The 14677-nt window shown below is 36.4% G+C and overlaps 1 protein-coding gene across 1 annotated transcript in view; it reads left to right on the top strand.

Moving 5' to 3' along the window:
- LOC144647375 (putative ATP-dependent RNA helicase DDX52) overlaps nucleotides 1-14677 on the top strand; it is a 30906-nt gene extending 16229 nt beyond the window's left edge. Inside the window, exons 7-19 of the mRNA XM_078507178.1 lie at nucleotides 1814-1876; nucleotides 3623-3734; nucleotides 4425-4497; nucleotides 7796-7865; nucleotides 8252-8385; nucleotides 9132-9222; nucleotides 9993-10115; nucleotides 10830-10865; nucleotides 12499-12613; nucleotides 13028-13103; nucleotides 13254-13325; nucleotides 13642-13734; nucleotides 14339-14677. Coding sequence (XP_078363304.1) covers nucleotides 1814-1876; nucleotides 3623-3734; nucleotides 4425-4497; nucleotides 7796-7865; nucleotides 8252-8385; nucleotides 9132-9222; nucleotides 9993-10115; nucleotides 10830-10865; nucleotides 12499-12613; nucleotides 13028-13103; nucleotides 13254-13325; nucleotides 13642-13734; nucleotides 14339-14381 — 1101 coding nt within the window. The 3' untranslated portion in view covers nucleotides 14382-14677. The remainder of the gene's footprint in view (nucleotides 1-1813; nucleotides 1877-3622; nucleotides 3735-4424; nucleotides 4498-7795; nucleotides 7866-8251; nucleotides 8386-9131; nucleotides 9223-9992; nucleotides 10116-10829; nucleotides 10866-12498; nucleotides 12614-13027; nucleotides 13104-13253; nucleotides 13326-13641; nucleotides 13735-14338) is intronic.

The raw sequence follows: 14677 nt of genomic DNA, 5'->3' as shown, positions 1-14677 counted from the left end.
CGCGTTACACTGTAAACATTGGAACATTTTAAGTTATAGGTAAAACGAACTGGTCGGATATAGCATTTTATTTGTTAAGTTCGGGTTTCTAGTTCAATTTTATAACGTAAACAAGATGCTTCAGTTGGTAGTTATGCTTTGGGAATACAGGGTTTTCTTGAGAAATCCCCCAAAATTTTTTACACTGTCCTTAATAATAAAATATAAGCAATTCGTAAATAAATACACATTTCAATTGTTTCAAAGCAAGTGTTGTTTATTAGTAAAAAAAATTTAACCAAAGCTTATTTTTTTGGCAAATATAAATTATTTCAGAGGAACAGAGTTTATCACGAACAGACAGATGGCGTGACTTGCGTGTTGTGTAAACACAGAAGTATAACAACACGGAATTGAAAAGTTCTGGTTTCCGCAGATTTTCCAAACTGATGTGTATTCAAGAAGGAAAACGTTTTTTTTTTCTCTTTAGAAGATTTTTACGGCACACGCAAACAGTATTTTTTTATGTAAACCGGTTCATCTGTTGAAATTTTTTCCTTCGAAACTACACACGGCAGAACTTGTAATCTATTTTTAGTCGGGTGTCGGGTGACATTGGGAAAACTCAGTTGTAACATTCACAAACCATTTTCAGGGCAGCCTTGCTTTTTAGTCCGTTGATGTCCTGCCTTACTGGACTTGGGATTGCTTTTTGCTGTACTGGGAACGGATTCATTTCACCAAATTAAACAAACTGGACGAACTTCTTCTCAACTTGCGAACTCCTCAACCTTTTAACTTCACTGCACGTGAAATTCACAATTTCGTTTCGAAGTTCGTAATTTGATTGACAACTACTTAATGAAATTCCCCCTAAAGTTCGTAGCGAAATTCACGAATTTCAAACGAACTTCGGAAACCGTTCGTGAAAAGTTTTGTGAAACACAATGTAAAAAAAGAAGAAAAAAAAATTACTCAGTCTGCACGGTCTGCACCGTCTGCACGGTCTGCACGGTCTGCAGTCTGCAGTCTGCAGTCTGCATGGTCTGCGTTTTATACCGACCGGTTCGACTCCCGCTCAGAGCCTGAAAATTTATTTTCAGGTTTTCAGTAGTATGACCGCACTTGCACTTATCATATATATATATATTTCATTGCTACTGCTGGAAACACATTCATTTATATCAATGTCATGAAGTTGGATGTACAATATACTAAGTGTTTTAGTGTTACTAATACCAGAAATATATTATACAAAATTTTGAGGGAATATTTTGATGTGCACTTCTGTAACTGACAGTAAGTGCCTGTAATAAAACTTGTCATCTTCAAGGCTGTCAATAATTTAGTAGTGGCCACAAGATTTTATCAAATATTTTTAGATAAGTGTTTTTGAAAACTATATTTCTTCACAGAAACAACTTTGGAAATTTGGAGTGGAAGATATTTCAACAAATCAAGTAGCAAGTGGTTGATTAAACAATCAAAATTGCTTTGCCTAATAAAAGTTTTGGAAAAATTGTTGGTCTTGATCTGATATTACCGGTTCATGTAATACTCAGTTGTGATTTCTAGCAATGAAAATAATAATTTAATAATAATAACAATTAATAATAATTGTTCTAAGAGGTTCGACAACCAGTTTTGTTAAATATAATGATATCATTTTGCTAGGTTGCTGTTTGTAATCCCTGTCTTTCTGTTTATTAATATTTGTTGTGTCATGCTAGTATATCTTAAAAACTCCAGTGTAAAAAGAAGTTCACAGTTGTAGTCATCTTTAGATCATCTTTTATCCTAGAATTTAATGTGTTATTATTTTGTTTTTCTGTAGTCCTCTCGAAAAGAAGGTTTCAGAGCTGTTGTTGTATCACCAACAAGAGAATTAGCACAACAGGTATGCACCAAGATTAGTTATAGACATTTATATACCTGAGTGAGACAGGTACACAATACATGATTCCTGACCTGGATTGACTCTAGGCTGTGACAGACATAAAATTTCCACTTTTACACATAGAATTAAGATATTGTTGTAAGTAATTTTATTAAAGATTGAGGCGCAGCCAGGATTAGACATAATAAAAACAATAAAAGACGTTCACTGCCCATCGCACAACCATGGATCTGTTTGTATATCTTATCACCATAAACAAAGTAGTTGTTAGATAAAACAAATTCAGCAGAGAAATGATTTCAGTACCATCTAGGCTCATGTGTGAAGAAAGTGTTTGATCCTTGAGTAGTTTTTTCCGTATGTAGTCACATGCTTTATCTACAGGAATAGCTGTAAATAGTAATACTACATCGAAGGATAGCATTACTTTGTCATCTTGAATGTCGACATCAGAGATTTCTTCAGCAAACTTAGCAGAGTTAGGGACATGGTTGCGCGATGGGCAGCCCTGTAAGCCCTGTCGTGGCGAACTTGTGCATGGAAGGCGATCGAAGAGGTGGCCATCAACTCGTCTGAAGTACAACTGAAAGTGTGGAAACGCTATGTGGATGACAGTTTTTGCATCATCAAAAGAAATGCTGCTCCTTCCATGCTACTCTCAACTCCATTGATCCACACATTTCATTCACCATCGAAGAGGAATCTGACCAACAGATCGCTTTCCTAGATTCTTTGGTTTCCCGCAAAGATAACACGATCACCATCGATGTTTATTGCAAGGCAACCCACACTGACAGATATTTAGACTTTTATTCCCACCATGACAAAAGCCATAAGATTAGCACAGCTGAGACCCTCTTACACCGGGCAACTAAACTCCCTAGCACAGCCCAAGGGAAAAATACTGAAATCAATCACGTCACTGATGCCCTACGAGCTAACAACTATCCGTCCGATATTATTTCTTACATCCTAAAGAAGAAATTCTCTAATCCAACAACACATTCCATCCCTTCACCAGAAGAACTTGTCCATATGTTTTTTTAAAATGGGCTGCGCCTCAGGAGCATTCCAACACTTACGCTGTACTTCCATTCATCAATGGTGTCACGCAACCACTAACAAGGATTCTTCGAAAGCATGACATTCAAGTTATTAATAAACCCAACAAGACATTACAACAAGAATTCCCATCCCCTAAATTTAGACCACCAGTCGAACAACAACCGAATGTGGTGTACAAAATTCCTTGTGCTGATTGTGATTGGTGCTATGTGGGTGAAACCGGCCGATGTTTTGAAACCCGCAAAAAAGAACATAAAAACCTGTGCGAATGGCTCAAACATTGGGAAACATGCGTGGTCATTCGACCTGATCGCGTAGATTTTGAAAACTCTTGTGTTATTGACAAAGGCTCTTTTCGTATTAGAAAAACTTTGGAAGCTTGGCACACCTCTGCTACTAAGCATGCTGACAATAACTCAAAGCCCATTCCAAGCCAATATTGTATTCTTTTTAAAAAATAGCCTCTTAATTAGCACATTTTTACTTTGCTTTTGTTTTTCTTTAATTTCTTTTTATCTCACCTTTCTTGTATATATTTTATCCATTTTGTATTCAATTTTTTATCCGTCAAAGGCTGTAGAGCGACAGCCGAAAGCTCATTGTTTTTAATATTTTTAGCCAGTAAACGTTTTTTATTGTTTTTATTAAGTAATTTTATGTTCTATTGTACTGTACTTGCAGATTTACCATGAATTTTGTTACCTGTCTAATGGTCGTATGTTCAGGATTCATTTATTAACTAAAGCCAAGGCTTCCTCTAACAGTTTTGGATCAAAGTCATCTCAGAGATTTGGTAAGCAATATCTGTTTTAATTTTTACTCCAGTAGTTGAGCTATTAGCTTTATTTGTGATGTACAAGATTGGAATGTCAGTAAAACACTAGTTACGAATATTAATTTTCTTAAAATGTTAATTGACTTCTGACAGTTATTATATTGAGACAATGTTGGGGGGGGGGGGTACTCAGGAATGTTTTAGGTGGGTATGGGCCACCTGGGTCTCCAAAGTAGCACCCCGTTTTAGAAAGGATTTGCATTTAAAATGATACCCTGTTCTAGAAACAGGTCAATTTTTTAACACCCCATTTAAGCTACTGATAATTTAAAACTTTTGTGTGTTCGAAATATCGTAAGCTGTTCTAGGAGTTATCTCTAAAATGGATACTCCATTATAGATCACAACCCAAAATCATGACCCCATTGGGCAGCACATACCTGTATAGGTATTTTGGGGGAGTACCCCCCTCCCCGGGGCAATGTTACCCCAGTTGATGTCTTTCTTCATTCATATCACTTCTCCAGCTGAAGTGTACTGGTATTTGATGTTATGTGGAGAAGTTAAAAAACTTAAACCTGCAGTGTTCTTAGTTTAGAGGATGAATGTCTCTTAGGAAGTGGTTTTTAGTTAATGGTTTTTTACAAAGCTACCGGTAATTGTTTCAGTTATTTAATTTGTCTTATATTTTTGAACACTTTTTCTCAGATATTCTTGTGACCACACCCAACAGGCTGGTTCATTTGTTGTCCCAGGATCCACCAAGAATTCAGCTTCACAAGTAAAATCCTGTCACATTATATATTAGTTAGAAAAACTACCGTATGTGTTATAACTTGACAAAAGAATTTAGTTATTTGATATGTTCACTCAAACATGTATAAATTTCTCTGAGAGAATTTCCATGCACTCAATAGTTGAGAGCTAGGTCAGGGAGACTATAGACCGTAAAAATGACATATCCTGTAATGCAACACAAGGCAACTTTGAGAAAACTTGGGAATCATGGCAAGTTGTGAAATTTTGGGTAAAATTTCTGCCAAATTTTCAAGTAGAATTTTTTTTTTTAAAATTATAATTTGTCCAGTGTGTACAACTTTACACTGATTTTACCTTTACACCGCTTCTTATTAAAGCGTGAACACTTAAAATATGTCTGGAATGTTCTTTGTCTTTTAACCAATCACATGCGAGAACTTCAGACCGCAGAAACCACATGGGTTTCCATCGGTCACGGAACAATATTTGGTTCTCGTTTCGCTCCAATTTACAAGTAAACACACTAAATGTAATTCCTTCCTTTTTGAGAACATTCACTGCTCCACTGAAGAATAGGTTTGAGTGATTTTTTTTTATAGAAAAAATTGAAAAACCGATGCGCCCGACGCTACGATTTGCCCCAGTTGCCGCCAATTTTCAAAAATTGTAACGAATTCGTATCTGCAGTTACCGTTCGCCTGATGGCATGTTACAATTTGTACTGAGGTAAGCTGGCATTTTCCGGTTTTTATCTCACTCCAACTATTGTAGCAGACCTAAACACTGATAGAAGGAAGGTTTGTTTCTTCGATAACAGCGAAACGATAGCGGGAAGGAAAAGCGAAAATCAAACGATTGAGCGATTGAAGTGTTTACTTTGCACCAATCACGCCAACATTTTGAATAATTTTCGTCTGGAGCCTTTGCAGTTTGCAGTCTTACGATCACGGAACCTCTAATTGCCTAAGGGTTGAAATCGTTTGCCGAAATAAATCGAATCCCTTGTTCTACCGAAAAGATTTACAATCAGTAACGAAAACTCCACAATTTTGTATTTTATATTCGGTTTATCGTGTTTACATCTTATGTCTAGACATGTCTACAACATACTGCATGCACTGAACCATGTCGTATATTGTCGCTAGAGAAACCGTCCTTTTTTTCTTTCAAAAATCCCTGAAACCATGTTCTGGATGTGGCCCTCGATACGGAAGAATAGCAGTTCTTTAAATTCTTAAAAAAGACAGAGCGTGTATCCTGAAACAAAATAAGAACTAAAGTTGCTCCGTGACCGATGGAAACCCATTTACTGTTTGTGGTTTCTGCGGTCTGAAGTTCTCGCATGTGATTGGCTAAACACAAACATTCCAGACATATTTTTTAGTGTTCACGCTTTTATAAGAAGGAGTGTAATTCAGTGGTGCATTTTTTTTATTTTGGTTCATTTTGGCAGTGGTCAACAAAATGAGCGAAAGCAGAAATGTTGTGACAAGTTGCTGCAACAAAAAATAAATTAATCAATGAGAGAGCGACATATATTGAATTGGAAAAGTAGTTCACATTGCTCCTCTCCCAAATTCGTTGCATGTGCACCGAACAATTGCTTCTCGCAACTATTTGTTTTGGAAGCAGCACACATAGAGTGACTTAACGCAGAGACCTGTCGCTGTGACTGGTTGCCTGGTGTGTTCAGACCTTTATATATCACAGACTGAAATGTCCAAAACTCAAATGGAACCACTTTCCTACAACTTGTGGTTTCACTTAAGGTATCAGTGTACCCCAAATGACCATCATGCGTTGGAGCTGCCTTACTATCTGGTAATAAGCGTAAAACCCCAGCAAAGTATATATTTTCTAAAAGCTTAGGAATTGTTGATTACGAAGATATATTTATTTTAAGTTAAAATATTAATGTTGTCCAAATAGAGCGTGTTATTTCCAAAAGTACCAAGGCTCATAAATCCGGTTCATTCTCCAGATAAATTTGAACGGGAAAAAGGGATCAACATCGCTATGTGTTCTTCACACCTTTCTCTAAAAAACTTTTTTGGGGAATATTGATTACTTGTCTGGTTTGCTTTTGACATGCAGTTTTAAAACTTCCAGCTGAGAGTGTAAGGAACAACTATTCTCTGCGTTAAAACAGCCATAAATTTCGAAAGAAGAAAAATATAAAAACTCGCCGACAGTTTTGTTGCTCCATTATCGAGCAACATTCCTGCCAAATTTCAGCGAAAATTGGTGAAACTCCCCTGAAAATGAACTGAAAATGTGCGCCTCTCTCTTTGAAACATTGTTTTCGAGATACGAAAGAAAAATTATTTTGGGGCATTCTTCCTGTGTAATGAGATTAATTACCGTTAATTTAGCAAGTTTCACGATTCTAAAAAAGTCGTAAAACTTAAATAATAATATTGCGAAATTAAGGTGCTGTAATGAGGTACACAGTCAAGATGTGTGAAAATGATCACCAAGAAAACCAAGAACTCTGATAGTCATGCAACGGTATCTAGAATTGCTGCACTCCTTCAGACAACATGTTGACAGCTATCAATATCAAATAATTATGGGCAAGAAATGTTTTTCCTTCATAACTTTTTTAGATAGTCGATCTTTTTCCATCTATTTTTTTTAATGAAAGGTCTTAATGAGATCTACCTGAAAATATAAAAATACATTTTTCTTTAAAATGGTTAATTTTGGGGTACACTGATACCTTAAGATGTTAGTAAGGTTTAAGGTTTTTTTTTATAAACCTTAAGGTTTATAAGAGTATAAACCATGGAGAAATGCAGTCAATTTGTTAACTCTTCAAGTCCCAATAAGAGTAAAAAAACTTTCCTCTCTGATTTCTGTACATTTTTTTAATAGTAACTAGTTTCAATGATTTTGTCACACATCAAAACAGCATCCTTCGATTTATTATTTCAGTTCCAACAGCTACAAAATATATATGTCTCAACCAGTTTGCAATCAGCCATTAGTTTATGTTTAAATGATATAAGTATGCTCAGTCTTAGTTTTGATCAAGTTGGATTTGTACCTCACCAGCTTCAACTGTATCAGATGTTAAACTTCTGTCTAATAATTAGACTGCGTCTCTATTGTTACAGCAAGGCGCCAAAAGTGTGACTACTTTTAATTTATTCACATTCTTCCGTGCAGATTTAATCCAATCAGAAGTAAACTGGGAGCTGTCCTTGGCTTCTGATTGGATGGTGGTTGCACGAAAGAATGTGAATTAATTAAAGGTGGTCACACTTTTGGGTGTCTTGCTGTAACATCACATTCGTGTTCTTGGATTAATTTTATTGCAGTGTAGAGTGGCTGATCCTTGATGAAGCTGATAAATTGTTTGAAGAGGGAAAAGATGGCTTTAGAGAACAGGTCAGGTTTTATGTTTTGTAATTATTATTAATTGTGGCTGTGTTTTTCTCAAAAACAAAGCACAAATCAGCAAAAAAATACAGGGTAATGTTTAAATTTTATAAAATTGAAGACCACATGCAAAATTCACTCAGGCAATTTTGAGTTTTTCATCAAACCACTCAATTTTTATTATAACTCCAAGTTGGTAACTACCGGTAACCAAAATAATTCACCTGTCTCATTAAGTTACTTAACACATTAATTAATAATTATTTTGTTGTCATAATGTTCGCTAAAAAGGTAAAAATATTATTTACAAGGCTAAAAATGAGAATAATAAATTTTTATAACCTTTTTTAGCCTTTTAAATAATATTTTAATAATTATTTTGTTTTTGAATATAGGTAGCCACCATATATCAGGCATGTGACAAACCAGATGTTAAGAGAGCACTGTTTAGTGCAACTTTGTCTAATGGTATTGACGACTGGGCCAGGATTCACTTGGACAATGTTGTAAAAGTCACGGTTGGAATCAGGTAAAGCCATTTACTGAACACTTGTATATATTTTGCCTGTATTTAAGCAGGAAAGTTACATTTTATGATTTCTTCAAACTCTTAATCAATCTCCATTAACTTTATTTAGTCAGTGGCAAACACCAGAGGAGTACATTGAATGATTTAATCCATTTGAATGACTTTCTGAATGTGAGATGTAATCAATGATCTCATCAAAGATCACCCTGTTGACAATATATAATGTTTGTTCTGGGATCGAGTTGCACTGTGTACACTGCATGATGGTGTCAAGGTGTTCCTGTCTAAGGATTGTTAAGTCTCATCAGAGCAACAGTGAAGCTTATCTTTCCTGCCCCCAGGCTATGTTTTATAGCAGCATTAATTTATTCTCTGGAATTATTATAATTATTATTAATATATCAACAAAAAATAAAATTATTAGGGTTTTGTAGTTTGTTACTTGTAGTTATTTAGATGATAGTTTTAACTATTGAGTAACTGGTGGTGTATGTAGTATGGATCTGGATACTAAATAATAAGTTACAAAGAGCACAAGGAGCAAAGCCAATCACAGCTTATTACATCAAGGTTTTTAGTTTGTATAGTGTGATCATCTGAGTCAGAATAGTTCAATCTGAAAAGAACTGTTTTTGGTGACTGACGTTTTGACAACCTGAGCAGAAGTCATCTTCAGAGTAAAGTGTAGCTTATTCAAGACTTAAGAGTATTTTTTACTTGCTGAAAGAGCTTTTTGTTTTAAACAGAAACACTGCCACCGACACTGTAGAGCAGGAACTGTTGTTTGTTGGACAGGAGGCTGGTAAACTCCTTGCTGTCAGAGATATTGTTCAAAAGGTGAGTGTTTAGTTGCTGTATAAATTGACCAGCAGTTCAGACATAGTCAAGAGTAATCCCGATAACTCATGCCTTCCAGGGAAAACGATTTATTGCACCTTTCGATAACGCCCAAACTCTGGAGTTAAAAACCCAGCTAACGTCTGCATTTTTTGCTGCCATTAATCCTAATTATGGTGACAGCCAATGAACATTGGAAAACAGAAACAAACAAAATGAATCAGAATCTACCAATCACATCTGACAGATGTGACCTTTGTTTCCTGAGAGGTCCACTTAATAGATGATTGATGGCTGCAAAAAAACGTAACCATTGACTTGGGTAGAGTTTGCATGTTATCGAAAGGTGGCACCAAGGTCTGAGTTGTTGGGGAATTTAAGTTATCAAGAGTAAAACATGAAAGATAATGACCTGGAGGGGAATCAAAAAAGGTTCGAGTTACTAGGATTCAACTGTGCTCCTTCTCCTGGGTGAATTATGCTTGTCTTATTATATGTTACCTGTAAGCATTTTAAGCAAGTTACCCAATTCACTGCTACTTATTATTTTATACTCCTGGGAGAAGACAGACACTTGAAGGGCTTTGCACTATTTTTCTGGCCAGGCTTTGAACCTCTACAAACTTCTCAAGTCCAATGCACTAATAAACCTGATGGATGTATTTCTCAATAAAAGGAAAAATTGTGTTCCTTTATGGCCGATCCCTTTCAGAGTTGTTGGAATGCTGTTGTGCTGCACACTAGAATTAAGCTTTTGTTTTTTTCAACAGGGTTTCCAGCCTCCAATGTTAATATTTGTCCAGTCCAAGGAAAGAGCTAAAGAACTGTTTCATGAACTTATTTATGATGGCATTAATGTGGATGTTATACACTCAGATAGAACACAAGCACAGGTAAGCTGTGTGAAACGTGTCCTGTTCTTTCTTCGTGCCTTGTTGTATATCCCAAGCTGTTCAGTGCATATTTATACCCCTGGGCCACAAGTAACCAGGTTGAGATCTATTTGATGGCATATCATTATAAACTACAAGGCTAAAGAAGCCAATCAGAATGTTGTGTTGCAAGTCAATAGTTTTTAGTATTAGACCGGAGTTATGTTTCTACTCATACAGTTGTGTGATAAATCTCTTATTAACCAAGTTGCTCAGGACTGCACTTGAACAGTATAAGCCCTCAGTCTTCTGTAGGCACTTTACTTCGCTATGATCCATACTGTCAAGACCTAGGGCTGATTTGGTATCAGGAAGGCACATGGTTAATAAGATATGTGTTACGCCCATGATCGCATGGCAGTAGTGGTAATAAGCATTGAAATCTGCAAGCCTGGTGTGCTGATCAGTGTTCACCATATATGGTGTTTCATGATGTTCAAGTCTTTTTTGACAACATTGAAAATCACGGACAATGTATATTCGCTAGATCCACGATATTGTTCGCAATTTCAACACGTTTTGAAAACTCAACAAAGAGTTTTTATTTTAATTAATATATATAGTAATATATGTGTTTGGACACGCTCACATTTGCTGTGTCTGGTGGATTTGTTGTGGAAAATCACTGCTACAAAAAGACATGATAACTGATGCTTTTTGTTAATTTCCTTTCAGAGAGATAACGTTGTTAAGTGCTTCAGAACAGGCAAGGTATATACACCCTCTTATTCACGCAGACAGTTATTTCTTATTATTATTCATTCAAAATATTTCTCCGTTTCTGATTGGCTTTCAATCCCCGGTTAATTCCAGCTAACCGGCTAGCGCTGACCAAATCTGGAAGAAGGTCCTATTAGCCATGTTCAAAACGAGCAGGGGACTGGGTACGAATATTCAATATCGATTGCACTGAAAAATTGGGCCCGTCATCTGAAAGAGCATCCAAAAATTAGTAACTTAACCAAATTTGAGAGTTATTGGTTTAAACGCAAAGGCATGGAACTCTTTTAAAAATCGTTAAAATAAGAGAGCTTTGTATGGCAGGATGGACAGCTGTCCCTCCAATCCATACTAAGCTCTCTTATTTTAGCAATTTCTAAAAGTGAACCATACCTATGCGTTTAAACCAATAACTCCCAAATTTGGTTGAGTTACTAGTTTTTGGGTGCTCTTTCAGATGACAGGCCCAGTTTTTCAGTGTAATTATACGACGATTGTCCAATATCAAAAATTAACCGATCGCAACCTCGTTCCCACGTTACACGGCAACTGCTCTGATGCACAACCACTGGGAAAATGGCGAGATTTGTGCAGTTCGACGAGCAGAAAATCACCAAATTATTATAAGACAAGGGGAAAAAAGCAACGAAGGTGAGTCGAACGATTTTTAAAGCGTATTTTTAAGAAAAAATAATTTCTGAACCAGCCACGGCGCAGTTTTACGAAAATTCTACGTCGAAGTTGGCAAGAACGATGGAAACTTGTACTCGAGAAAGTCGCTTTGTGTCATCAGAATTGGCTTTACTAGACTGCTAAATATCGACATTATAAATGACAGGGAATTTTAATCTAGGTAACCGAGTTGTGAAGTTTAAATCACATTTTAAAGCGAACATTGTTGTGTATTTGTTAGACTTTCAATAAAGCACGGCCGCTTTGCGGCCTAAAAGGCTCACTTTGCTCGCTTATTTACTGTGAAAACTCGTGAGGTCGACTTGTGGCAAGTCTATGTATTTGTGTACTTTGCGTTTTGTGAAAACCATATTAAATCCATTTTCTGCTTTTGGAGCTCTGGAAATATTTTAAATGAATAAGAAAACAATTATTGAATTCGGCTTTCGTATGATATGAAGAATTATGCATTCTTCATATCATGCTCAGCCTCATCCAATAATTGCTAATTATCTTCCTAAGGGAACACTTCCTAGATGGGACAAGCAGGAATGCTCGAAGTATCTTAATGGTTTACTGTGGTACTGCTTGGAGTGTTCCATTTCACATTTTAACAGTGACTGCCTTTACATATGATACATATTTCTAAGGGCACATTTTAGCCGCCAAAAAACAACAACAGAAAACAATGATGACAACAACAAAACGGGGAACATGAGTCTACATTACTACCTCTTACGGTAACACTGAACTTAAACTACACATACCACCTCCTTAGAAATAGATTTTTTACCTTTTTAAATTGTTTTTTTAACATTTCCAATGAGCCTCCCAGTCACTCCTATATAACAGTCCCCTCCCCCTCCCCCAGGCATTTTTGTGTTAGCAAATGAATCATGCAATGGCTGATCTAACTTTATGATAATACATTTTCGTTCTGTTTCACAAACAGATTTGGGTTCTTATAGCTACTGAACTCATGGGTCGTGGAATTGACTTTAAAGGAGTGAATTTAGTAATAAATTATGATTTCCCCACATCGTCTGTGGCCTACATTCACAGAATAGGTATGAATCATTGCTTTCTTTATTAAAAGATTGATTTGTTGCACTTACGTGACTCATAATTTTCGTCACTGGTTTTAACCTCTCTTATAAAATCATTCAATTGATCAAGTCCAGTTATATGCTAGAAGGGAACGATTAATTACACACTCATTATTATTAGATTATATCATACTGTACAAAGCTATGCTATCAATCAACCGACCGACCAACCAGTCAATCAATCAATCAATCAATCAATCAATCAATCAATCAATCAATCAATCAATCAATCAATCAAGTGGTTTGATATACGAAATCCTATATAATTGTTCAGATCAAGAGAGAACGATCCTTTCTTGCTTAGATTGCACCTAACAGAGTGACATGGGAATTTCTCCTTCAAAGATCTTTTTTTCAGCACTGTTTTATTTCCAGGTAGAACAGGCCGTGCTGGCAGACCAGGAAAAGCTGTAACATTTTTCACAGAGGACGATGCAACAAATTTACGCAGGTACAAAACAGGATTTGAATTTGTCCTCACCGTTAGTTATGAGTTGAATGCGGGTGGTTCTACTCATAATAATAAACTTTTACTGCCTTGTTTTTCCCATCCCTGGTTTTATGCACTGACTGAAGCCTGTAATCTCGTTTTGTCATTTAGCATTGCAAATGTTATGAAGAGTTCTGGATGTGAAATTCCTGAGTGGATGCTTAAGTTAAAAAAGCCTAGTAGGTAAGTGACCTAGAAAGATCAGCATACTATCCTAGATTTTGACCCCAAAGTACGTTACTTATCTGTTTACTTATTATTAAATTATTTATTTTTTTGTAGTTGTGTAGTCCTTTGAGTTTAAAACGTTTGTTTAATTGATTCAGGCTAATAGGTTATGAAAATAAATAACCTGTCAAACAACTCCAAGGAAACGCTTTTAATTTCAAATAAATTGTTCTGAGGAGAATTCTGGAAACTGTACAGAACATCAGAATTTGGTGTCATGGTGACCAATGTTATCATCACATAAAACACTTAATTATTATTTCTTTTACAGAAAATCACGCAAGAAACTATCGAAGACTCCTCCATCACGATCAGCGATTAAAACAGTGTCAAAGTACGACTCACAGAAGGCTAAAAGAAAGAGGTAAAAAACACACACTTGTATCTGTATGTAATGTAGTTCAACTACTTGAACAGCTTCTAAACGTTGTTATCCAGATGGGTAAGAAAATAGAACAAGTGCTTCAAAACAGCTTGTTTAGAACAATTCTTAAATGGAATCGCACAGAACATTGGAAAACCTGTTTCCGCGCGAGAATCTCGCGTGGGATTTTCTACAGGACCCAGATGGCTTTCGTTATGCTTACCTTCATCTTCGACGCTTGTTGACTACTTTGTTGTTCTGAGAGAACGAGAGCTTCTCACAATCAAGTAATTATACAATTATCTTGGGGCATATCCCCATCAGTGGCCTCTGGTATCCCCGGGTATAATCCCATCAATGGCATTTAGCGTCACTGCCACATAGTTTCCTATCCCAGGGTATATGCCCATCACTGCATATAGTTTCCTACCCTCTAGCCCGTTCCCCTCTATTTTCTTTCGCTCACTTGCCCCACTGACCGAGTCCCTAGAACAGGCTACCTCTCCTTGTGCATAAAACGAAATAGCAAGAAGTCAAGCCACTGGCGTAAAAAGAAGATTACAAAAGTAATTTGTTAACTCTCTCCTTATCTTCCTTCCTTCAGAGAGTTGATCGAAGCATCAAAGAAGAAGAAGAAAGTGAAATAAACATCCAGTCATGCTTCCAAGCACACCTAGTCGACTCTTCCAGAGCGTTTGAACTAAGAGTTTTTGTTTTATTTTGTCAACATGCTGTTATTTTTCCCAGTCCCTGAACCTTCTGCCCTCCCTCTTTTCATTCCCATGCAGTCCCTGTACTGCTATTGAATTCTTTGAATAGATAGCCTGTGTACAGCCGTCCCGCTTCGCTTTTGGATGTTGAATATACTTCATATTAAAGAATGATCTATGTAGAAGACAATCGTAAAAACAAAGTATCAAATAAACGCCCCTCTTTGAATGTA

The sequence above is a fragment of the Oculina patagonica genome, chromosome 3 (assembly GCF_052425735.1).
Source record: "Oculina patagonica isolate OP01 chromosome 3, crgOcupat, whole genome shotgun sequence".
NCBI lineage: Eukaryota > Metazoa > Cnidaria > Anthozoa > Scleractinia > Oculinidae > Oculina > Oculina patagonica.
Note: the sequence above shows the minus strand (reverse complement) of the source record. Positions and strands in the feature narration are given on the sequence as shown.